Source organism: Zophobas morio, unplaced genomic scaffold, assembly GCF_036711695.1.
Source record: "Zophobas morio isolate AGI-343-1 ecotype UQ-CSIRO unplaced genomic scaffold, CSIRO_AGI_Zmor_V1 ptg000040l, whole genome shotgun sequence".
Taxonomy (NCBI): domain Eukaryota; kingdom Metazoa; phylum Arthropoda; class Insecta; order Coleoptera; family Tenebrionidae; genus Zophobas; species Zophobas morio.
This window is the reverse complement of record NW_026972145.1, coordinates 5,757,180-5,783,787: the sequence shown is the minus strand read 5'-3', so window position 1 is coordinate 5,783,787 and position 26,608 is coordinate 5,757,180. Positions and strand designations below refer to the sequence as shown.

Here is a 26,608-nt window from a genome sequence, read left to right as displayed (position 1 = left end):
GATGCGTACATAATATAGAAAACCAGCAAGGTCTCAGGGGGCAATTAAGTTTGTTGTGTCACAAATTAGAAACATGCGTAAGCAAGGCTCAAGGTTTAGATAATAATGACTACGATTTCTAGTTTTAAATGCGTAAGGGGACAGTCGTAATAATAGCTACTTTTTCTGTTTTATTGCAGAATAGTCCAACCTCTATATGTTTACTTTTAATTTCTTTTATCGGCGAGTTGATAAGTTTTTTGTTATAACTTGCAGTTTTTGCATGCAGTGGTGAAATCCATGCAAGCTGAATTGGCCTATCTGAAAATGACATACGCTGTAAATCTAAGGAGGTCAAATTAGTGTGTGCGTTTTTCAATAACAATATGTCACAGTTTAATAATATTAAATCTTTTCTTTTTTCACTCCAGGTAGAATTTACTGAATCCCTGCGTAAAAAGATTTTCAATCGCAGATTGACATTATTAACAAAAGAAATGATAACTTTTCGAAGTTCAGTTTGAAAAGGCTATACAAGGAATTGAAGATAGACGAAGAAAAAATTGAATATAATAGTGTTTTTAAAATGTACAAAATATGATGAGTCTCTTCTTGTAATTTATCATTCCATTCATATTTTTTGCATTCGGATATACCAGGGTAACTCAAAAAATTTAATGAATGCGCAAATTTATTTTATTGATTTAATCAGGAACTACAAAACCGAATGCTTTGAAATCTAATATGAAAAAAAAACATAATGGGCATGCAGTCGTCACGTTTCCGATAGCGGGGGAAGTACTGTCTAAACTCTTTAGACCAATTTTTTTGATTTTCCCATTTCTCCATTTCTCAATTTTTCAATGTTTCAGTTTGGGATTTTTTCACTGTTTCGATTCTTTAATTTTCATTCCATTTTTAGGTTTTTCAATATTTCAGCTTTGGAATTTTGCAATATTTCGTTTCTTCAACTTTTCAAATTTTTGATAGTGTTTTCTCTGTTTTTAAATTTTTCGATATTTTAATTTTTCAGTTTTTAAAGTTTTAGGTTTTTAGATTTCTCACGATCTCGACCTTTCGATTTTTCAGTTCCATGATTTTTCAATTTGTATAATTTTTAAATTTTAGATTTTTTGTTTTCTTTGATGTTTTGAGTTCTCGATAATTCGATTTTCTGAGTTTTCAGGCTTAGATTTTTTTTTGTTGTTCAATTCTTGGATTTTTTAAATTTTTGTTTTTTAAATTTTCCTATTTATCAACTTACTGGGATTTTTGATAGTTCAACTTCTCGATTTTTTGAATTTTTAGTTTTTGATACGATTTTTTTTTTCAAAAATTTTCAGTTTTTCAATTTATTAACTTTACGATACTTCAGTTTTGCTCGATTTCGATTTCCCAATTGTTCGACATATTACTGTTGGGATTTTTCAATTTATCGATTCTTCGATTTCCCAATTCTTCATATTTTCGGTTTCATGAATTTCTTCATTTTTCGATATCTCAATTTTTCGATTAACTGATTTTTTGATTTTCCCATTTCTCTATTTCTCGATTTTTCAATTCTTTCTTCAATTGTGATTTTCCAATTTTTAATGTTTCAGTTTTGGATTTTTTCACTTTTCCGATTCTTCAATTTTCTTTCCATTTTTTAGTTTTTCAAGATTTCAGTTTTGAATTTTTTCACTTTTTCGATTTTTCAATTTTCCTTCCATTTTCTGGTTTTTCAGTATTTCAGTTCTGGGATTTTGCAATTGTTTAATTTTTAGATCGTTTAATTTCTCGATTTTTAGATTTTTCAATTTTTCGGTTTACCAATTTTTTTGAATTAAAATGTTTCAATTTTTCGATTATTAACTTTCCAATTTTTCAATTTTGATTTCTTCATTTTTTGATTTTTTGACTCCTCTATTGTCGATGTTTTGATTTCTCGATGTTTCAGTTTTTAAACATTCCGATGTTTCGATTTTTCGACTTTTTGGCTTTTCGAGTGTTCAATTTTTTGATTTTTGAATTTTAGATTTTTGTTTTTTGATTTTTTTGGTGTTTCTATTTCCCAATTCTTCCATTTTTCGATATTTTAATTTTTCAATTTTTCGAATTTTTAAATTTTTTATTTTTCTTTTCTTTTATTTCTCAATTTTTGGATTTTTTAAATTTTACATTTTTCGATTCTCAATACTCAATTTTTCAGGATTTGAATATTGAGAACTTTTCAATTTCTGGATTTTCAAATTTCAGATATTTTATTTTTTTGATTTTTTAATGTTTCGATTTTTGTGTATTTTGATTTTTCGATTTTTAAAGTTTTTGATTTTTTGATTTTTCCGATTTGTTGTCTATTTTGTTATATTTTATTATATTTCCCTCATGCAAATTTCGACCCATTTTTGACGATTTTCGAAATTTAACTACATACTTTTTCTTGTAAATTTCGGGCCGCAGAAGTTACTGCCGGCCTCATTTGTTCGATAACTTCACTGTCCCTGTTCAGATTACTGGATGTTCGAATAATCGAGGGTTTGGATTATAGTAGGTTATACTGTATTCTGAAACTGAAAACTAGACAAATTGGGAAATTGAAAATTCGAGAAATCTGAGAATAGGAAAATCTAAATCTGGAAAGTCTTGAAAAATCGAAAGATCGAGGAATCAAAGTATCAAAAAATCCAAAAATCTAAAATTTAAAAAGTCTTACAATATTCCAGCGTTGTCCGCACCAACTATGTATATAAAAAAAAAAACTGAATACAAATTATCGAAAATATCAGAATGTTTTTGTTTCGTGCAAAGACACTTGTTCCTTCCATGTTGACATTTCACTCTGTAATCGAACCGACATAACTTAACGTTGGTTGGTAACACTAGACCCCCCATATGTGTTACACTCTTTTCCCTCGTTGCAAAAACAAAACGAGCAAAGTGCACCAACCAACATTAACAATTCGTGCATCAAATTCGCTCCGTCCACAATGAATCCAGCCTCCATTCATCAAAGCGCGGCCCGTACGTGACATTTTCAGCTTTTTTTCAGTTTTTTCAGCGTACGCCGTGCCATCCCCCGGCTCGATGAAATTCTAAAACAGTCGCGAGCTACAAAAAACAATAGGAGTACATTCGGCCAGCTGTACTTTCCCCCTTCCAAACACAATTTCATATTTATAATGCATACATGAGCCGAAGAAGATGGCTGTGCTCGCTTTATAAACTCAACATTTTTTTGTCTAGTGTGGTATTCTTATTTTTTATCCGTTTTTTGCCCCGGCGTTCTTGCATCACACGTGTTCGGAACGAGCCACTCCACAAAAATGGGCTAAGAAACTTTTATAATTACGATAAACAGAACGCAGGAGGCTTTGTGTCTATATTTATTATGTGGGACGTCTAGCGGGCTGTGAAAACAAATCCACCTGTTACGGGCTTACGCAGAGAAGATATCGGTTCTTATTTTTCAGGTTGATCAGGCAAAAATTAAACGATTCCATGTTTTCGTGTTTTATTTCTCAAATGTTTAACGGTTTCGTCCCTTGTGTCGTTGATGGAGATTTTACTAGACACTAATTAATCTCCAGAATTACCGGACTAATTGTTGTCAAATTTTCTATACACACAGTGATTAAAAAATCATTAAAAAATTCCTCATAGGTACAATCTGACGTTGCTTACAAAAACAAAATATCTATTTAAATAGATATAACTTTAAAAACTTGCCAGATTCGTTGTGGAATTTTTTAAAGTTTTTGTAATGCATATTATAAAATGTAGAAAATTAAGGATAAAGACATAATTGATTCCAAAAGTAAAGATTTCATGTATCTAACACTAAATAATAAATAGTTAATTCAAATATGGCCAATAAAATTTTTTGTAGTAGAATTTATGGCCTTTTTGTCATTTTTTTTTTTACATGTTTAACATTTTTTTCTGTCTTTTATTGTGGCATTGTTACAGTCGCTAATTTTTTTACCTTTTTTTTTCTGTTTTTTTTTGTGTTGCTTTTTAGTCTTTTTTTATCTCCCTTATTTAGCCTTTTTTTATTTTTTCCATTTTTTGCGTTTTTCAATCGCTCCTCGTCTCCTTATTTTCTACCGTTTCCTTTCGGATTTTGTATGTCGTTTTTTCATTAGTTGTGATTTATGAATCCTCCTTGATTTGCTCATAACATTCGTGTTTTTTTTTTGAAAAAATCAAAATTGTATTACATTTTATCATTTAACGTCGTTAATTGCTCCCTCCAAAATTTATGACGTTATTTCAAAATTTTGCTGGATAAATCCTATATAAAGTGTGTAAAATAATTATGGATCTACATTTGCCCTTTGAATCTTTTTTTTGCTTTTTTTGCTCATTTTTTCACTTTTTGTGTCTCTTTTTTTTGTACTTTTTTCAGTCTTCTTTTTTGTGGCATTTTTGTGATGTTTTATTTTTTTTTGTAATCTATTTTGTTGTCTTTTTTTGTTTCTTTAAGCTTCATTTTTTCGGCGTTTCCTTTCGACTTTTTTGGTTGTTTTTTGTTACTTTTTTGCACTTTTTTTAAGTTTTTTGCCGTATTCTTTAATCACTGTTTTCTTACATTTTTTTGTAGTTTTTTTTGAGTTGCTTTTCGTTTTTAGTTTATGTCACCTTTTTTTGGTCACTTTTTTGGCTTTTTTAGTTGTTATTTTTTTCACTTTCTTCCAAGTTTTTTTTTGTAGTATTTGCAAATACTCCCTTTTTATCCTGTTTTCTTAATTTGTTTTTTACTTTTTTGTCACCTTTTTTCCCCACTTTTTTTATTGAGTCGTTAAGTTTTTTTTGCATTTTTCGTCGTTTTATTAAGGCTTTTTAGGCCGCTTTTTAATTGTAATTTTTATTTTATTCGTCACCTTTTTGGCCAAGTCAGCTCAGGTTAATTCAGATCTGATCAGATTCTCAGTTTTTCAAATTTTCGATTTTTAAAATTTTTTATTTTTTGATTTTTTGATGTTTCGATTTCCCGATTTTTCAGTTTTTTTATTTTTTGGAATTATCGATTTTTTTATTTTAAATTTTTCAATTTTTAATTTTTGGTGTGGGTTTTTTCGATTTCTTTCTTATCATTTTTTCAGTTTTTCGTTTGTTCAATTTTACATCATGCATCTCTTTGAGTTTCAGTTTTAAATTTTTCAGTTTTTCGATTTTCCAACTTTTGGATGTTTCAATTTTGCTTGTTTTTCGATTGCAGTTTAACAATATTTTACTGTCTGTATTTTAAAAATTTTTCGGTTTTTCAATGGTCTGATTTTATGTTTTTTTCCTTGCTTCATCGTGAAATTTTTCAATTTTTGGATATATATTTCCATTTTTCAATTTTAGATTTTTCAGATTCTCTATTTTCAATTTTCTGTTCCTTCAATTTTTGATTTGTAATTTTAATTTTAAAGATTGTTAAAAGTTTTGAAATTTTACGATTTTAGAATTTTTCCATTTTTCAATTATCGGATTTTAAAATTTAATTGTTCAATTTTTCGATCTTACATTGTTATAGATTTTCGACTTTACAATTTTGACAATTCTATAGTCTTCGATTTTTCAACTTTTCGATTAAAAAAATTGTAAAATTGTAAGAAGCGAAATTGTATAAAATGAAAATTTTTAAAAATATGTAAATTGGAAATCAAGAACTTGGAAAATTGAAAAAAAGAAACATTGGGAAAAAAAAGATTCAAAATTGAGAAACTTAAAATCGGAAAAGTGCAAAATCGAAAGAACAAAATAGCGTAAAATAGAAATATTGAAAATTAAAGAAATCGAAAAATCGGATAAATTGCAACAATTGCAAAATCAAAGACAAAATTTGAAAAATTGAATAAACGGAAAATTGTTTTTATTTTGTCACCGTTTTATTTTTGTCTCATCTTTTATTGTTATATTTTTTTATATTTTTTATAAATAACAAAATATAAATACTTTATTTCATGCCGTCATTATTTACGCATATTAAAATCACAAAGTTGTTATTCTTTGTCTTCTTTACTTATTAATTTTACTAGTTCAAGAACTAGATTTCCTTGACCGTACCTCCAGGGCCAGGAAAATTTCACTTTCGACACTTTCAAACCAACTTCCATCCTCCCGCAAATTTTCGGCTCGTTTCAGCCTTGAAACAACAAACGTAAATATAATTAAATGCGTTCATTTCACTGAACAAAAAACCGAAGCTGAGGTACGTATTTATATCATAATAACATCCAGGCGTGTTAATGACATTTCGACTGTTTTTGTGCTCCTGCTTCCCCATTGGTCGAATGCACGTGGCCGCTGCTTTTTTGTTCGCTCTGTAATCCGATATTCCAACACAGCATGCACTTGTCGTTATTCTCGTGACAGAAACAGCGCCAGTCGAACCCTAACGAGCAAAAAAGAGATGGAGGGATCACAGTAAAGACAAATGAGACGTGTCGTCATGGTTTTATGCCGTAGCGAGATGATGATTTTTACCCATTTAAGAATGTTTTATTTGTCACATATGCGTTTCAGAGTTTTTTTTTTATGGTTGTAGTGGCAGGGTTTGTCTGTAAAAGGCTCAGGGGCAATTTCTCGCTTTTTGGACAAGATATTGCCGACTAGTGGAAATTTCACTTTCCTCGAAACCTGTTTGTTTAAAAAATTCGAGTGTTAAATGACGCCAACCGAATTTCGAATAAACGTGCAATTATGTAATAAACACAATAACAGCAAGCAGACGCTCTAATTTTTTTTCTTCAGGCACACATGAGTTGGTTCTTACAAAAAAGGGTGACGAAGAGCCGAGTTGTGACATGTGTTTAATGTTATTTTCATGGAGGATTATGACACCCTTTCATAAATTAAGAATCTGTTTTTGGGCGGTGGACGATTTCAGATTTATAGAAACATGTGAAAAGTGTTGGAAATTTTAGGGCGAGACGTCACATGGTTGTGGGAATATCGTAAACGAAGTTGAAGGATTGTCAAAAAAAAGGGTGCTTATGTGAAAAGTGGTTGTTTGATTTATTGTTGTGGTGGAAAAAACGATGGGGCGGGATTTTTTCTGGGGCTCGGGACTTTTAGAGTTTCGAGCATATTGTAAAGTGATAATAAATTTTTCAAGTTCTTGATTTTTATTTTTCATTTTCCTGATTTTTTAATTTTCATTTTCTGGATTTTGTTCACAATTTTTCGTTTTTTCATTTCCTTTATTTTTTAATGTTTCTTTCGATTTTATAATATGTACACATAAAATATTTCGTTATTCAATTTTTCAAATTTTCAGTCTAATTAATTCCTTCATTTTCCGATTTGTAATTTTTCAATTTCGCAATTTTTGGATTTTGCAATTATCTGATTTTTCGATTTCTTCAATTTTATTTTTATTATTACTACATATTTAAAATGAAAACTAAAAAAATTGTAAATCAAAAACTGAAGAAACGAGAAGTTGAAAAATTGAGAAACTGAAAGATCTAAAATTGAAAAAACGAAAAATTAAAAAATCTAAAACGAAAAATTGAAAAAATGGAAACTGAACAAACAAAAAAAAAATCGGAACATGAAAAGAAAGAAATCTATACGAAAAATTTAAAAACTGAGAAATCGGGAAATCGAAACATCTAAAATTTAAGATACCGAAAAATTGAAACATCGGAAAACTGAAGAATTGAAAAACCTGAATATAAAAAAAAATGTAAAATTTAAAATTGAAAAATCTAATATGTATTTCAAAAATCAAAAAATTGATAAATTGAGAAATCCCGAATTCGAAAAACCGAAATGTTTTAAAATTTAAAAAATGAAAAATGCATTATTTATAACATTGAAATTGAAAAACTGAGAAATTGAAAAATGGAAAAAATAGAAAAATCTGAAAACTGAAAATCTAACCATCGGAAAATTGGAGAATCCAAAAATTTAAAAACTGAAAAGCCGAAAAATCGAACGGAGAAATCAAAAAAACGAATAATAGAAAATGGCAACACCGTGAAATCTAAACATGAAAAAGTCTAGAACCTAAGAAATCCAAAGAACCCAAACGAAAAATTAAAAACTGAAAAATTAAAAACAAAAAATTAAAAAAAAATGGATAAACCAAAACATCGACACCTCGAGAAATCAAAAAATTGAAAAATAGAAACATCAAAAAAATCGTAAAATCGAAAACTTTTTTTTTCCAGATTTTCTAGATTTTTCGGATTTTGAGATTATCCAGACTTTTCAGATTTTCTGGGATTTTCCAGATTTTTCAGATTTTTGGATTTTCCGGATTTTCTGGATTTTCTGAATTTTCCGACTTTTCTGAATTTTTGTGAATTTCTGGATTTTCTGAATTTTCTGGATTTCCTGGATCTTCTGAATTTTCCAGATTTTCTGGATTATACAGATTTTTCAGTTTTTCTGTTTTTTTTGGATTTTCTGAATTTTCTGACTTCTGAATTTTTGTGGACTTCTGGATTTTCTGAATTTTCTAGATTTTGTGGATTTTCCAGATTTTCTGGATTTTCAAGATTTACCAGATTCTCCATTTTTTCTGGATTTTCAAAATTTTCCAGATTTTCTGGATTTTCAAGATCTTCTAGATTTTCCAGATTTGCCAGTTTTTCTGGATTTTTCAGTTTTTTTCAAATTTCCTGGATTTTCTAGAATCTCTGGGTCTTCTGAATCTTTCAAATTTTCCAGTTTTCTGGATTTTTTGGATCTTCCGAATTTTTCATTTTCTGGATTTTCCCGATTTGTCAGATTTTCTGGATTTTCAAGATTTTCCAGATTTTTCATGATTTCTGGATTTTCAAGATTTTCCAGATTTTTCAGATTTTCTGGATTTTCTGGATTTTCCAGATTTGCCAGATTTTATGGATTTTCAAGATTTTCCAGATTTTCTAGATTTTCTGGATTTCCTGGATCTTCTGAATTTTCCAGATTTTCTGGATTATACAGATTTTTCAGTTTTTCTGTTTTTTTTGGATTTTCTGAATTTTCTGACTTCTGAATTTTTGTGGACTTCTGGATTTTCTGAATTTTCTAGATTTTGTGGATTTTTCAGATTTTCTGGATTTTCTGGATTTTCCAGATTTGTCAGATTTTATGGATTTTCAAGATTTTCCAGATTTTCTAGATTTTCTGGATCTTCTGATTTTTCATATTTTTCAGACCTTCCAAATTTTTCAAATTTTCTGAATTTTCCAGACTTCATATTTTCTGGATTTTCCAGATTTTCTGGATTTTCAAGATTTTCCTGAATTATTAAAAAATTTAAAAATCAAAAATCGAAAAACTGAAAACCTGATGAATCGAAAAATAAAAAATCGAAATTGAAAAACTGAGAAATTGATGAATCGAAAAAATGAAAAATAGATAAATTAAAAATCTCGAAACAGAATTGTCGGAAAATTTGAAAACCTAGACATCGAAAAATTGAAAAATCCGAAAATTTAAAAATTGAAAAGCCAAAAAATGAAAAATTTAATAATCTTAAATATCAAAAAACGAGAAATCGAGAAATTGAGGAACCTAAAATTAAATAATTCGAAATTGAAATGTCGAAAAATTTTAATAATGAAAAACCGAAATGAAATTCGAAAAATCGAAAAATCGAGAAATCGAAGACTTTGAAACATCAAAAATTAAGAATTTGAAATTTTCCTATTTTTTCTTTTTTCGAACTTTCTAAATATTTTTCGATATATCAATTTTTCCGTTCCAGAAACTGAAAATTCTAAAATTGAAGAACGCAAAATTAAATTGAAAAATTTCACAATGAGAAAGATATTTGTTTCTTTAGAATCGAATAACGAACAAACCGGTTGGTAATTCGTCAGCACAATTAACCCTGATCGTATGCCTGGCTAGGGATAATTAAATCTACACTTTGTACTACTACTGTTGATGATACCTTAACACACATAATTAGTCATGTGACGTTCTTTCCCGTTTTCTACACTATAAATAAACAAGAGAAAGACAATTGTACTTGATATAATTGACAATTAATGCATAGGAAAAATACATATAAAGTACATTACATTGGATCTCGGCATTTTTAGAATTTCGAGCACATATTTCAGGTTCGGGAGAAATAAAATCGGCATTGTTGTTGTTGTATTTATTACATAATTACATATTTATACAAATTATAAATACCGTAATGTAGAAAAAAAAGTATGCGATCTCTCTCATTCGCATCGTCTAGCTCTTGGTGCCAACTTTCCTCTGCAACAAACCAAAAATCAGTTTTTTAATTAGTTCAAAATTTCACGAACTTACCGCCTGCGGTTTCTCCTTAACTGAAACCACTTTGCAGACATTCGCAGCCGTGTAAGGCGTCACATATTTGCACTCGCACTCGTAACTCTTCTCGGCACCCAACACCTGTTCGACGATGGCGTGCGAAGTCACTTGGACAAACTGTTTCCTCGTACCTTTAGGCTGAAGCTGGATGTGATCCGAAACGAACACGTTACCGTCATTCTGGACAGTAAAGTCGATACAGTAGTCGTCGTAGGCGAGTTCTTTGCCCAAATCCGCAAAGTGCTTGATCTTGTTCTTGGTCTGTCCCAACGCGTAGACATTGCGGGCGTTGAATCCGACAATGTTCTTGGCCTCGGCTTTAGCTCCGGAGCGACTGATCGGAGTAATCAGGTTAAGATTGATGTCTTTTCCTCTGTACAACAACGTACGCAAGAGCTGCAACTACGAAACACCAGTTAAAATCATCGAGGCAAAAAACAAGAACTTACTGGATAGAATCGTCCAACTTTGCACGGTCTTCCGGTTACGGCGATGATCGTTTTGATCGCGTTGGCTCTGAAGGGATACTGCAGACCTTCGGTGTAGGTCAACGCCTGCAGGTCCAGGCCGAAGGCTAGATCAAGGTCGTCGCCAAGCCCTTCGATGAAGTGAATGAGGCCGTCGATCAGCGCGTCTCCCGTTAACAAGGGTTCTTCCTCTGGGTTTTCGGCGAACTTCAAGTTCGGCGCTTTTCCTTTGAAGGTGAGTTTTCCGCCGTTGGAGGTGATGTGGGAAGGCCAGTGGTTGTCGCCGGCGTAGGCGATGATGTGGAACTCCAAGTCGTTGATTCCTTTGGTGGTGAGTTCGCTGGTCAGTTGCTGGATCAGCGGCTGGACGTACTCTTTGTAAGTGGGTTCGTTGCCTTTGCTGGTGTCCACCAAGACGACGACGTCGGCGGCTTTGGCGGGAGTTTTCACGCTGAATTGGTCACCGAGGGAGGTGGGCTTGTCTCCGTTAGTACACTTTACTGTGGTAAAAACAATGAGATTGTTCAAAATCAAGAAAGAGTTGTGACTCACCATATTCCGACGGTACTAGCACGGGGATGCCATGCTGGTTACAAGCGGCCACGTAGGCTACGGCGATGGCGTGCTCCGTGTCTTTGACTCCAGCGGCCACTCCATGCTCACAAGCCATTTTAAAGTTGTCGGTACTCACGAACGGATAGCAGTACCTGAAGCTACTCTCCCATCCGAAGAGCTTATCACACGAGGGAACCGAATGGTGACTGTGGTGCGACACCGTCTGGACAGCCCCACACCCAGCCGTAGTCTTGTAGCTATTTCCAAACTCGCTTTCCGAAGATACGATTTTACCATTCGGAAGCGCGAAATCGTCGTAGGGCTCGTTGTTGCCGTTACCCAGAAGCCCCCTCAGCTTGCCGTGGTAGAACCCGGACGCCGTCACCGAGCACACTACGAGCTCCGGTCCGCAGATCACGCGCACTCCGAAGGAGGACACCAGGACGATCCTCTCCGTGTCGCGATAGGCGGCGATGTTGGGTTTACGAGCCGGGAGTTCAGCCGGTGCTAAAAATCCAACTCTATTAAAAACCCCAGAAGATTGATTCACTCACCGTTGTTGACCAACACTTGTCCGTGTTTCTTCAGAGTGATGACATCGGAACCTTGACTGAGCGAGATGGCGTTGAGGATGCCGTTACTATAAGACCCTATGATGGTAAAGTTTCCATCCACTGCGTCCCGGGCCAAAAGGTAGTTGCATTGACCTGGGAAAGTCAAGTGTTTGCCGTCGAAGGTGAAGATGTGTTGACCTTGAGCTACCAGCCCGTACACTGAATAAAACAAGAGGTTAAGTTTCGACGAGTCGAACTAAGAAAGCAACTCACGTGGGAATGGTGGTATCCAGTTCCTGGGTTTGTTGACCAGACTCAACCAGAAGTCCACCGGGAGAGGCTCCTCACCCAGGAGGTACGACACCGGGCTTAACCTCACCGGCGCCACTTTGGGCAGCTGATTCCACACGCTCGTCGGAACCGGCACCTTCACGTTCTGCAGGTCGGACGAAGGGTCGCCGGCTGCGGCCGCTCCCACCAGGTGCTTTACGCTCGCAGTAGCCGCTTTGACGATGCGATCAATAGCGGCCTTGTCGTCCACAGCTTGGTTGCTCAACTTCTTCGTGATGTAGTCGCTGATGGCTTGAATGAGCTCTTTCAATTCATTGGTAGGTGCCAGATCTCTGAAAGTGGCCAAAAGGTCTTGGACGGACTTGGCCAACACCTCAGGCGTCGGTAACCCGTGTTGGGCGATTCTTTGATATTCAGCCTTGAGTTGCTCCACCACCGGAAGATTCTTCACTTCGTTGTAAACTTGCTCCCACTGGTCGGCCAGCACGCTTCTCACAGCCTCGAAGACGTTGATGGCAGCTCTTAACACATCTTCGCCGACTTCTCCAGCCACGGCCGCCAGCTGTTGCAGCTCCGGCCTGTACTTTTCAGCGATTTCCGCGGCTTTGGCGGTGATCGTGATGACGATTTCGGTGGCGCTGTCGACGACTTCCACCACCAAATTGACTATTTTCTCGCCGATGATCTTGGTTTTGGGCCAGAGGTCCTTCTGGATGGCTTCCAGGATTTTGCCGAAGGTGTTCTGGAAACTGACGGCGAGGTCCTCGAGGAGGTGATTGAACTGAGAGAAGGTCTCTCCGAAAGCTTGGGACACAGCTGCGATGATGTTGTACAAAAATTCGCTGGCTTCCTTGATGGTCTTGTCGGCGAGGATTTCCTCCTTGATTTTGTGGAGTTCGTCGGAGTAGTACTTCTGGATGGGAGTCAAAGAGGCAATTCCGTGTTTCGCCAGTTCACTCAAATGAGTCAGCTCGTCCTCTACGTCGGCCGAAATTTTCTCGGAAAGCTTCTTCAGCTCCTCACCTTCGGCTTGAATTGCGGCTTTCACCCGTTTGAGGAAAAGCTCTTCGACGTTTTTAGCGTGAACGTTGTAGTCGGACTTGAGGAAATTGGCTTCGTCGAGTTTGAGGGTGGCATGCACCAGCTCGTGGGGAGCGCCACCTTTGATAACGTCGGTTCGGAAATCAGCGATCTGTCCTGGGATGAAGGCGGCATTGACCTGGAGCTTGTCTTGCGGTTTGTCTTTGCTCGACAGAGTGTACTTGAGGGTGTTCCAGTTCTTCAACTCGATGTGACTGGTCAGAGGTTTGTGACCATAGCAGCTGATTACGCTATCCACGATCTGGTGGTTTTGTGACAACTGCAGCTGAGACTCGACGCGATAAAGGTGGACGTTGAAGACGTCCAAGACCACTAACGCCTTCTTCGGAGTGATCTCGTAGCTGTAGAGCGACTCATACTTATTCTTGTGTCCAGTGTAGACGAATTTAACTCCGAGTTCGTACTTGTTTTGCTCGATGTCGTAGGCACCCCAGTCCTCGTAGAGGATGTTCAAGTGAAGATTAGAGCCTTTGATTTCGAAGACTTCGTCACCTTTGAACTGTTTGGTGTTGTGGACGTCGGTCCATTTAGCTTTGTAGGAAACCACGAGCTTCTGGTCAGGGGTGGTGAAAACATCAGCCGTCGTGGTGAAGTCGAAGCTCACCGGTGTCGCTTTCGATTGCAGTGCTACCACCAGAGGTCTCTTCAACACGGGGTTCGTGAATCTCGCTTCTCCAACGACCGACTGAGTCCTCGCGTTCAAATCCAAGAAAGCGATTAACCCCGACTTCTTATTGGGTTGGTTTCTCTTGTCCGAGTAGAAGACCACTTCTCCCGTGAGTCGCCCCCCATTCTGCAGGAAGCCCTCCGGCACGTTGACGTTGCTCTCCAAACACATCACTCTTCGTGGCGTCGTCAAACTAACCCCAGCCTCCTTCGGGTGCACGTACAAACTATACTGGTACTTGCTATTCTCGGCACTCTGGAAGTGCACGTCGATGGTGTGGTCCAACACCAGCTGCCTCCTCGTCGTCACCGCCTTCAAGCCAAACTCGTGCGACAACCCCAACTTCCTCAAGTCCACCGCAATCTCAATCTCCTGGTTGAAATAATCAGGATCGTCCGCAGAAGTCTTGACGTCGATCTCCACGTGAGCGCACGACTTCTTCTCCTCGCAGTACGAGTTCAAAATACGGAACTGCTTGTTGGTGATCTTCAGTTCGGCGTCGACGGCTTGGTTACCCAAACCGGCGTCGAACGAAATCTCGATTCCGGTTTCTCCGTTCTTACTCTGCGACAAATTCTGTCGGATGTACTTGAAGTTAGCCGATTGAGTCTTCTCGTGGAGTTTGAACGAGCCAGAGCCTTCGACGATGAGTTTACCGTGTTCTTCGCGAGCCGTGTAACTCGTGCTTCCGGCTAGAATATTCTTGTTGCCGGATTTGGCCGTCACTTGGATGCGACGTCCAGCTTTGGCGGGCTTGTTATGGGCTTCGATCACGTACTTGTCGATCTTCAAAGCCGGAGAGTTCGCCGTTATTTTGAGGTGGAAGTCGTCCACGGACTCGAAGTTAGCGTCGAGGGTGCCTTCCAACAAGAAGTTGTTCTTCTGGTTGACGATCTTCAGCTGACCGCCGAGTTGACGGTCGCTCAATTTCGTTACTTTCACCAGAAGGTGTCTGAGTTTGCCTTCGGGACACGTGACTTTGATTTCGACGCTGGGGGTGATCTCGGAGAGGAAGAGGTCGGTGTTGGAGGTCCAGGTTTTTCCGTTGGTGGTGTAGATGACTTCGCTTTGGTAGCGAGTGTCGTCTTCGTTGCGTTTAGTGTGGACTTGGATTCTGTTGGTTTTGAATTTCTCCACGGGTGTGTCCAAACGGGCGTCTAATTTGTACTCACGTGCAGACACGTGCACTAGGTTAAAATCTCCGGTGACCTTCTGGTTTTCGCCGTAGTTCAAAGTAACGTCGCCTTTCACTTCTTTGTCGTCTTTGTTGTCGCTTCTGGTGAGACCGGCGTCCACCGAAATCGGGTGACCACTTCCGGATTTGATGGTACCTTTAATTCTGGCTTCGGAGTCGCTGGAGATCACCTCGCCGCTCGTGGTGACCTGGACGATGACGCCTTGCGGAGCGTCGGCGAAGATGTCTGCGTTGCCTTTGACGACCACTGACTCCTTATTGAGAACGGAGCCTCCGAGGGTGACTTTGAGCGTGCGGATGGACTGACTCGTGGTGCTGACGTCCACCGTGACCTCTCCAGACAGGGGTTGTCCCGAAAGCTGGTGCTTTCCAGCTATGGACGCCTTCCCCAGAGGTGCGTACGACGACGACACCTCGAACGACCCGTCAAGCACTTGCTTGCAGCTACTTTTGAAGACGCTCTCGATCGGACTGGCTAGTTCCGACCCGTAAATCTTGTTCGTGAACTCCACCGTAGTCACGTCTCCATGGACTTGGCGTTTCGCATTAAGGTCTACGTTGAGGTTGCGACCGTCCGACTTCTCCGCCAGGAGTTGATAACTCAAGTCGTAGATGTTTTCGTCCGGCTTAACATCCCTGAACTGGCCTTTAAGCGTGACTTTGTTACCCGGTTGGTTCTTGATGGCCCGGTGCTCCACACTCGCCACCACGTTCCCGTTGAGGACGTTGTTGACACTCTTGATTTCGCGGTTGAGCTTCCCGGCGAAGTAGTGCTGGTTGGGGAGGGTGACCTCCACCTCTCCCACTGTCTTACCGTTGGTGACTTCACCCTGCTGACTCCCTTTCACGTTAACTTCAAGCTTCTCCCCGAACACGTCGATGAAGTTCTTCGAGTCGATGGTGTTGTGTGGGAGGGACGTCTGCGTCGACAGAGTCACTTTCTTGGTTTTGTCTTGGTTGAAGATGGGGTAGATGTTGACGATGACGTTGTAAGTGGGTTCGTGGATGGTGAACGTGGTGTCGATTTTACTGACGCGTTTTACCGCTGGTAGTTCGATGACGACTTCACCGTTGCCGCTACCTCGATTGGCCTTGACATGCCCGTTGATCACCAGGTCGCCCTTCAGGTTGACTTTAATGCTACCGTTGGCGTTGCCGGCGCGGTTCACCTTCAAGAAAACGTCCACGTAGACGGTGCTTCCAGAGGTGACTTTGTGGGAGACGTCGAACTCGTTGGGGTTGACTTTGAGACCGCTCACCACACTAGAAAGACAGCGTTAGTCGCATGTCGTATAAAGCAATGTATAACTGGTTGCATAACAAAACTTACTTGAAGGGTGTGTTGTGGTTGGGCACTTTCACGATCAAGTCAGCAGCCACGTCGATATCCTGGGGTCTCACATGGTGCTTGACTTTCCCGTTAACCTCCAGCCGCTTCCCGTTAATATCCAAAGAGTTCTCCACTTGAGACTGGTCTCCAGTGACTGTCCGCTGCGATTTGAGACTCAACCGGTTGTTCAGCCCCCACAAACCAAAGTCCAGCTTGAAGTTCGTGCCGTCGTGCTTGTTGGTATACTCCCACTGCAGCTCCGACCCCAGCTTCACGTTCGTGTACTGGATGTTAACCGTGTATTGAACCGCTTGAGGTTTGAGTTCAAAGTCGAACTGCAAATCCGTGGTCAACGCAGGGTACGTCAGTTTGTTTTCCGTGCCGATTAAAAAGTCCTGGGGGCCTTTGTTAATGCTCTTGAGGGAGTTCTCCATCGTGAGGATGTTGTTCTTGTCGCTGAAGTCTCCGCCATGTGCCACTTGGAAGAAATGTTTGTACCCATACGTGATTCTCGACAGTTCTCCTTTCAACCGGATGTTGCCTTGAGGACTCACGGAGTTCTTGAACTCGGCGCTGTATTGATATCCCTGTTCAACGAATTGAAACTTCGCTTTGAACGCAGCGTTGTTAGAACCGTCGGACAGAGTCATGTCGGAGAAGATGGTGTCTCTCTCGCGGCCGCACTGGCCGTTGAGAGTGATGGTCTTCTGGTCGGGAATTACTAATTTGACGTGGTCGAGGGTGTAGACGGATTTGAGGCCCTCGTGCTCGTAAATGACCTGACCTTCGACTCGGTACGGCGGTAACTGAATCCCTAAAATCGGAATTAGATGAGTTACCACTTGAGGTTTTTACGTACCGCTGTTTTCAGGAGTCTTGTATTCCATCACGGGCTTGTAGGTCGACTTAGTGGGAGATTCGTTGACTATTGCGATGCCGATTTTTCCGTAGTATTCGTCTTGGTTTTGTACGAAGCGCACTGTTAGGGCTTTGCCTTGCTCGCTCGTCGACAGTCGAGCTTCCGCTAGACCAGAAAGGCTGGGTGAAGTGAGAGACACTTTGGCGAAGATATCGGGTTCTAGGCCCACTGCGGCGGCCAAACTGACTTTCTTCTGGCCGTTTTTGGCCACGGCTTCCAAGAGGTACTCGAGTCCGATGTGATTGTGTTCTAAATCAGAAAACAAAATTTGTCAAAATAGAGAAGAGTTAATAAAAGTTTCACCCAATTCCATAATTCCCACACAATAATTTCGTAGATTTTACTAATTTTAAAGAAAAAACACATACCATATAGGCAACCAATAACACACGAAAAATTGTAGTTAAAAAAAAACGCTTTTGTAGCAAATGGAATAAAAAAATAAAAAATAATCTTTAGATTAAATAAAAAAATAAATGACTTTAATGTGTTTTTAACTACATATAAGTTTTTCAACATTTCTAGTTACCGCAATTACCTGCATGGATGGCTTCCTTGAAGTGATAATGTGAAAGGTCCTCCTTCTCGATGGTGACGGCAAATTTGGCGTCCCCAGAGAGAGGGAACGGAAGAATGGGAACTTTTTCTCCCTGGAGGTTGGGTCCGGTGTACTCCCCGCAGAACGTCAGTCCAATGAATTCGCTCAACTGATCCAAACAAATCGAGAAGTCCTTGTTCTGGGCAAACTTGAGCGGGTGGTTGGCTTCGGCAGCCCCCCATTCCCTTGTATGAAAAACGATATCGTGTGTAGCCGAAACCAGAGTCTGCTTCTCCACCGGAAGCGAAAACTTAACATCCACCTCGTGATTGGTATTACTGATGATCAAATCGCCACCCGTGGCTGTGTACAACGTCGAAATCACCTTGAGCCCGCTCTCCACCACCTGGGTGTCCACCGTGAACCTCCCTGTCACTTCGACGTTAGCGCTCGGAATCAGCGACACCTTCACCGTGGTGTCGTCCTTCAACAGCGCACGGACATCAATGGCCCCAGAAGCTTTCACCTGCAGGTTCGAAGTGCCTTCAACGCCTAGCCTCAACGGAAAACCAGAAGACGTAGGGTAGGCAAACTCGGCGTCCAAGAGAATGAGGTTAGCACGAAGAGTCTTCTCGAAGTGCTTCAAACTGTCCAGACCCTTCGTCAGACCTTGGACGAAGTGGTCGATCAACACGTCGGGCGTAAATTTCCTCACGTCGTCGTTGACGTTGAGGAACAAGATCTCCGAGCCGAAGCTCTTCACGCTCAGATCCAAGTCCAAGTCGGTGTTGAGTTCGTTGGTGCGAATTTGGACTTGCTTGTTGATGTAGTCGATTTCGCCCTTGGAGAGGTCGCGACGCGACCTTAGAGTATCCCTCACGCGATCGTGGAGCTTTTTAAAGGCATGGGCGGTTTCTTCTCCGCTGTTCTGCCACAGCTCTTGGACGTTGTTAGCTCGGAACAAGCCTTTGGGACCGAAGTAGTGTTCGACCAAACGGTCGAGATTCTCCTGGCGGGTTTCGATCTCGAGGAAGTTGAAATTGTGGCCGAAGACTTCGGCGGTTAGGTTTAAGCTGGTGGAGCGAGGCAAGAAGGAGCTTTGGGAGTAGATGACGTTGGTTTCGATGGAGTTGGCCACTCCGATGGAGTCGACGGTGTAGGAGAACTCCCCGTTGGCGGAGTACTTGCGGAGGTCGAAGGGGAAACGTTTGGGGACGTTGATGAGGCCGAGGTGCTGCTTGGCGAGTTGCTTGTCGGGGTTGGCGGAGGCTCTCAGGTTTCTGATGTGGGTGACGATGAAACCTCCAACTGAGACAAAGTTAAACAAATTAGTATAAGGTTATTTTTTGAAAAGCCGTAAGTAAAATTTGTTTTACGATTTTTGTTTTATCGAAAAACTTAAGTCTAAAAACTAAAAATGTAAAAATTGAAAATTCGAAAATTCACAAATCGAAAAGTAGAAACATTGAAAATTCGAATATCGAAAAATTAAAAAAAAAAAAACAAATATGGCAAGTCGGAAAATCAAAAAATCGGAAAGTTGAAAAATGGAAAAATTGAACAATCGAAAAATCGAAATAAAAAAATTCGAATATTGAAATTTCGAAAAATTGGAAAATCGAAAATTCGAAATTTTGGAAATTGAAAATTTGAAAAATCAAAAAGTCGAAAAACCGAGAAATCGAAACATCAAAAAATTGGAAAATTGAGACACCGAGAAATCGAAACATCAAAAGACCGGGAAATCAAGAACTCGAGAAATTGAAACAAATTGAAAATTCGAATATGAAAAAATCGAAAAATCGAAGACTGAAAATATATTAAAAAAAGAAACATCGGAGCTCGAAAAATCAAAAAATCGTAAATTTGAAAAATGGAAAAACTGAACAATAGAGAAATCGAAATAAAAAAAAATCGAATTTCGAAATTTCCAGAAATTGAAAAAGTTTTGGAAAATTGAAACACCGGGAAATCGAAAAACCAAAAGATCTAGAAATCGAGGACTTGAAAACCTGAAAAGTTAAGAAGTCGGGAAATCGACAAATCGAAAAATCTAAAATTAAAATATCGAAAAGTCTTGAAATGGAAAAATTCTTGAAGTTGAAGTGAAAACTTGAAAAATTGTGAAATCGAAAAATTTTAAAAATCGAAACACAGAGAAGTCGAGAAATTGAAAAATTCTAAAAATCGAAAAATTGGAAAATCAAAGAAAACGAAAAACTGATGAATGGGAAAATAAAAAACTGAAAATTCGAATATTGAAAAATCGAAACAAAAAAACTGAAAATTCAAATATGGAAAAATCGAAAATTGGATGAATCAAAAATCTAAAGGAAAATCCGGGAAAACGGAAAACTATAAACTCGAAAATCTAAAAAAAACTGAAGAATGTAAAAATTGAAAAATCGTAATTTCAAAAAATCAAAAATTGAAAATTTGAAAAATTAAGGAATTGAGAAATCGAGTAATTGAAAAGGAAACAAAATAAAATTCGCATATCGAAAAATCAAAATTCGATGAATCAAGTACATATTTGAAAAAAACAAAAATTCGGGAAGGCGGGAAACTTAAAACTCGAAAATCCAAGATTCGAAAACCGAAAAATCAAAAATTCGAAAAACCCAGAAATCGAAACAACGAAAAATTGGAAAATTGAGACACCGAGAAATTCAAACATCAAAATACCGGAAAGTCAAGAACTCGAGAAATTGAAACAAATTGAAAATTCGAATATGAAAAAATCGAAAAATCGAAGACTGGAAATATATAAAAAAAAGAAACATCGGAGGTCGAAAAATCAAAACATCGTAAATTTGAAGAATGGAAAAACTGAACAATAGAGAAATTTAAATAAAAAAAAATCGAATTTTGAAATTTCCAGAAATTGAAAAAAGAAAATTCGAAGTTTTGAAAATTGGAAAATTGAAACACCGGGAAATCGAAAAACCAAAAGATCTAGAAATCGAGGACTTGAAAACCTGAAAAGTTAAGAAGTCGGGAAATCAACAAAATTAAAATATCGAAAAGTTGAAAAGTTTTGAAATGGAAAAATTCTTGAAGTTGAAGTGAAAACTTGAAAAATTGTGAAATCGAAAAATTTTAAAAATCAAATAAAAAGAAAAACTGATGAATGGGAAAGTAAAAAACTGAAAATTCGAATATTGAAAAATCGAAATAAAAAAACTGAAAACTCAAATATCGAATATCGAAAATTCGATGAATCAAAAATCTAAACGAAAATCCGGGAAAACGGAAAACTATAAACTCGAAAATCTAAAAAAACTGAAGAATGTAAAAATTGAAAAATCGTAATTTCAAAAAATCAAAAATTGAAAATTTGAAAAATTAAGGAACTGAAAAATTAAAAAATCGAGAAATCGAAAAGGAAACAAATTAAAATTCGCACATCGAAAAATCAAAATTCGATGAATCAAGTACATATTTGAAAAAAACAAAAATTCGGGAAGACGGGAAACTTAAAACTCGAAAATCCAAGATTCGAAAACCGAAAAATCAAAAATTCGAAAAACCCAGAAATCGAAACATCGAAAAATTGGAAAATTGAGACATCGAGAAATCGAAACATCAAAAGACCGGAAAGTCAAAAACTCGAGAAATTGAAACAAATTGAAAATTCGAATGTGAAAAAATCGAAAAATCGAAGACTGGAAATATATAAAAAAAAGAAACATCGGAGCTCGAAAAATCAAAAAATCGTAAATTTGAAAAATGGAAAAACTGAACAATAGAGAAATCGAAATAAAAAAAAATCGAATTTCGAAATTTCCGGAAATAGAAAAATAGAAAATTCGAAGTTTTGAAAATTGGAAAATTGAAACACCGGGAAATCAAAAAACCAAAATCTAGAAATGGAGGACTTGAAAAACTGAAAAGTTTTAAGAAGTCGGGAAATCGACAAATCTAAAAATTTAAAATTAAAATATCGAAAAGTTGAAGTCTTGAAATGGAAAAATTCTTGAAGTTGAAGTGAAAACTTGAAAATTTGTGAAATCGAAAAATTTTAAAAATCGAAACACAGAGAAGTCGAAAAATTGAAAATTCTAAAAATCGAAAAATTGGAAAATCAAAGAAAACGAAAAACTGATGAATGGAAAACTAAAAAACTGAAAATTCGATGAAACAAAAATCTAAACGAAAATCCGGGAAAACGGAAAACTATAAACTCGAAAATCGAAAATTGAAAATTTGAAAAATTAAGGAACTGAAAAATTGAAAAATCGAGAAATCGAAAAGGAAACAAATTAAAATTCGCATATCGAAAAATCAAAATTCGATGAATCAAGTACATATTTGAAAAAAAGAAAAATTCGGGACAACGGGGAACTCGAAAATCCAAGATTCGAAAAACGAAAAATCAAAAATTCGAAAATCGAAATTTCGAAAAATCGAAAAATTCAAGAATTGAAATAAAGAAAAAACGAAATATTAAAAAATCGAAAATCGAACCGTCAAGAATACTAAATTAAGAAATTCGAATATCGAAAAATCGAAGTTTTGATAAACTGAAAGATCGAAATATCGAAAAATTGCAACATCGAGAAATCGAAACATCAAAAGATCGGGAAATCGGGAAATCGAAAAGTCGGGAAGTCGAGAAATCGACAAACCAAAAAATCTAGAATCAAAATATCGAAAAATTGAAAAATCCGTAAATGGAAAAGTTGGGAAAAATCGAAAAACCGAGAAATAAAACAATTGAAAGAAAAATCGAGAAATCGTAAAAATAAAAATTTGGAAAATTAAAAAAAAATTGAAAAATCAAAGCATCGAAATCTCGATAAATCGAGAAATTGAAAAATTGATGTAACCAAAAAATCGAAAAATTTAAAAACCAAAAAATCGGAGAATCGAGAAGTCGAGAAGTTGAAACATCAAAAAATCGAAAGAGAAATCGAGATGTGGGAAAATCTTTAATCAAAAAACCGAAGATTTAGAAACGCCAAAAACTGATACATTGAAAAATGGTGCTCTAAAAAGTACTATTTATTTTTGTTTTGTTGTGAGTGTTTCCTCAGTTAATTATGTTTAAGTTAGATTTAAGTTCTTTTGTTCTTTTTTTTTTTTGTTTTTGCCTTATAGCTTGCAAAATTTTCTTGTTTTTCTAAATATTTTGTTTTGTTTAAGGTAAGTTGAAAAGCCTTGGTTACCTTCTTCTTCTTCTTCTTCTTCTTATTATTATTATTATTATTATTATTAAAAATCGTAAAACTGAAATATCGGAAAATAAAGAAACAGAAAAATAAAAAAGAAGAAATCGAAAATCTGAAAAATAAAAACTCTACTCGGAATCATACACCACAAGTGCAGGAGTACCTTATTTTGTAAAAATAAAGACAAATTTACTACAGACAGAACGAAAAAAGTGGAGGACGTACCTTGGTAGCTGGGTTCGGTCTCCAGGAGGGTCTTGACGGCGTTGCCCACCTTATTGTTGGGACACTGAGCCAGGGCCAAGTAAGCTTTGATACGGATTTCGGAGTCCTGCTGGATGTCCTTCAGGATCGTGATGGCGCTATCACGCAGCTTATCCTTGCAAGGATCCGCCAAGAACGTCTCCAAAGCCGTCACTCTAACCCGATTCGGCGCCTTCTTATCCTGCGCTATGGCGGTGATCTTCGCCAAAACCTTGTCGTTCAAATGGCGAATATTAGCCAACGCTTTAAGAACGAAAACAAGATCATTCTCTTGTTGCCTGTTGGTCGCTTTTCCATTCCCGAGCTTCGAAATCAACGTCTCCGTCAAACTATTAACAGCGGCGACGTTCTCGCACGAGTGTTGTCTACAAAACCTTCCAGCGAGGTTACCAATCCCCAGGTAGGCCACCCTCGGAAGATGCGGCTGGTTGAAAAGCGCCGCCGCCGAGGAAATCGAGTTTTCGGTGGCATGCCGCACCGTCGACAGCCCCAAATACACCAGGTGCTCCTCCACCTCGTCGAGTTCCCTGTTCTTCAAAAGCTCGATCGCCACTTCGATGTCGTCACCGTTGCCGGCACGCAGCAACGCATCCAGGAAGATCTTCTTCGCCGCCACTTTATCCGGAAAGCCGACTCCAGCCTTAACCTGACTGTACACCGCCAAAAGGTCGTCTTTCTTGCTAACCCTCAGGATTTTCACCAGGTTCAAGAACTCCTTCGCCGTGTTTTCGCCAACCACGACGTCGATGGTCTTGGCCACTTGGCGCACGGCCGTGAGGATGCTGTTGACGCTCGCGTGCGGCGAGTTGACGTCATGGGGGTCCTCGAAGATGATGGACCGAGGCTGACTCACCTGGACTTGCGCGTTGTCTTTGGCGGTGCCGACGTACTTCAAGACGGTTTCGACGGACGCTTTGGCGCCGTTGTTGCCCACGGAGAAGGGGACGTAGAGGTAGTTCTCGTGGACGGTGGCCTGGTCGAGGATGCCGTTCTTCACCCGGAGCTTGGCGTCGTAGTCGCCGTTGAGAATAGGGCTGGATTTGATTTCGCTGTTGAGGTTGAAGGCGGTGGCGAGGAAGTCTTGCTTGATGGACTCGCGGTAGGCACATCGGTTGAGATTGCGCGACTTCTGGATCACCAGGATGTTGCCTTCTTTGTGTTGGGCGACTTCGGTGTGGCAGAGACCGAACACGTCGGTTTCGTGGCCGCTCTTCAGGTTGGCCTGGAAGATGGAAGCGATGGCTCGCTTGAGATTCAGCGAGTTCTGGGAGTCTCCAGGTGTGGCGCAAATACTGTCTTCGAGGTGGCCGTCGTGGAAGTTGATCCTGATGGGTTTGTCCACGTCTGGAATGTTGGCGTGTTTCTGGAATCTGAAGGGTTAGAAAGAGTCACGATTTGGGTGAAAGGCTACTTTTCCGTCGTTGCCGATGACTTGGACGTTTTGCAGTCGGATGACTTGGTTGCATTGGGGCTGCTGGGTCAGTAATACTGTGGCCTTGACTTCGGTGGTACTCTGCTGGCCTTCGGCGCTGGATAGGCTCACTTGGATTTTGCTGTCGAAGTTGTACTTGTACGTAGTACCTTCATGGTACTTGAAAGTTCGAGAGGCCCCATGACATCCGGTCCTACACGTATCTAAAAACCACGAAAATTATGTATTATTGTTATCGGTGAAAGTTCAAGCTTCAATTTATTTCGATTAATTATTGAACTTGACTTCTGCGATAAGAAGCTACAGGGGGGTCATTACCGTTGAAAAAATTTAACGCAACACCCCGTATATGGTAGTTCCATTGTGTTGGGTGACAAACAGGTTGTCTTAAATTTAAATGGAACTATTATCCACTTTACATAATGAAATAAACACATGGTTGAGTTAATAACGTCGATCAAACACCGGCTTAATATGACTAAGTACAAAAGGTCATCCGGCTTTTTTTCTTCTCAGAAATAGTTACCTTATCTCGAAGAAATGAAAATAGCCCCTTATCAAGGTCAGGGGTCGTTTAATTAAATTCTGATTAAATTGTTTACGCAAATTTTATCGCTGTTTATGAAAAAGTGTGATCTTCGGCTTCTGGTTATCGCTCAACTTTTACAAACACGGTGTCAACGGTCGCAAAGTAAAAGATGATTTTCAAGTGTATGGCCACGGTTTTGAAAACAGGGATGCTTTAGATCAAGAAAAAAAAAATCCTGTTCGATTCGTTTAAAATTGTTTCTAATTTCATCGAAATTATTTACTTTAAAAATGTTATTACGTAAAAAAGGTACTCACCGTCGGCCTGTCCATAGCTAAAAACAAAAACCAGTGCTAGGACTAGGCCCACCTTGACGGGGCTTCTTCGAGCCATAGCGCACAAAAACTGACCGATTAACCCCCAACAGTGCTTTTATATGTTCCCCTCTGACCCGAAGGTCCACTCTGATAAGCTCTTCGACGCTGACATTGTGAATCGTGAAACGTAACGATAGCCATCTGCCGGTTGAATTCAACAGATTTTTTCTTTTACAAGAGCGTTTGGAGCTCCGGAACCAAGGCTCGATTTGTGCCATTAAAAAATCGCATTTCTGGGAACGGGTTAATCGAAATATATCCAGTTTAAAGATTAAGTGGAATTGGTTCCAGAAAAATAATTCTAGGAATTTTGTTGCAAAACGATCGCATTTATCGCTGAAGTAATTCACAGCTGTTCTGGTTCCAAAGCAAAACATTATCATGTAGGTGGCAAATTTTTGTAAAAAAATCAAAACTGTATGACAACATTTAGCAAGTTAACTTTGAAAGTGCAAAACCCAATGCTCGTCCCCTTCGAAACAATTGATGACGTCATCTCAAAATTTTGACAAATCAATCTTGTCTGAAATATGCGAAATATTACGACTCTGGACTTGTGGTTTATCAGTGCATTCATAGTTTTAGAATTACTTATACACGGTGACTCAAAAAAATTATGAACGAGGCAGTTTATTGTATTGATTAATTCAAGGTTAGGGTTATCATAAAAAAATAAAATTCGGAAAATCTTTCAGTTTTCCGTTTCTCCAATTTTTCGATTTGCTATTTTCAATTTTGTAATTTTTCTACAGGGTGGTCAAAAATCAGACGTCAGATTCATACTAACTTTTTTCAAGTTTTTTGTTATTGATCTTGAACAACGTGTCATAAATTGGTGCGTCATTTTTTGAACATCCTGTCTATTACAATTTTTCATTTTTCGATTTTTCAGTTCTTCGTTTCCACAATTTTTCAAGTTCTTGATATTAATTTTTCATTTTCTCAATTTTATATCACAAATTTTAGTTTTAGCATTTCCTTT

At 38.1% G+C, this 26,608-nt stretch overlaps 1 protein-coding gene across 1 annotated transcript; it reads right to left on the bottom strand.

Annotated features, from left to right (window-relative positions):
• Positions 1-10,036: 10,036 nt before the first annotated feature.
• Apolpp (apolipophorin) lies at positions 10,037-25,674 on the bottom strand. The gene is made up of 12 exons (XM_064071247.1): positions 25,567-25,674; positions 24,700-24,923; positions 23,250-24,651; positions 17,854-19,161; positions 17,256-17,564; positions 16,397-17,210; positions 12,086-16,329; positions 11,813-12,031; positions 11,256-11,765; positions 10,686-11,203; positions 10,213-10,638; positions 10,037-10,158 (listed from the first exon to the last, which is right to left on the bottom strand). Exons 1-12 carry the CDS (start codon positions 25,640-25,642, stop codon positions 10,135-10,137), a joined length of 10,074 nt encoding a protein of 3,357 aa, XP_063927317.1. The 5' UTR covers positions 25,643-25,674; the 3' UTR covers positions 10,037-10,134.
• Positions 25,675-26,608: the final 934 nt, after the last annotated feature.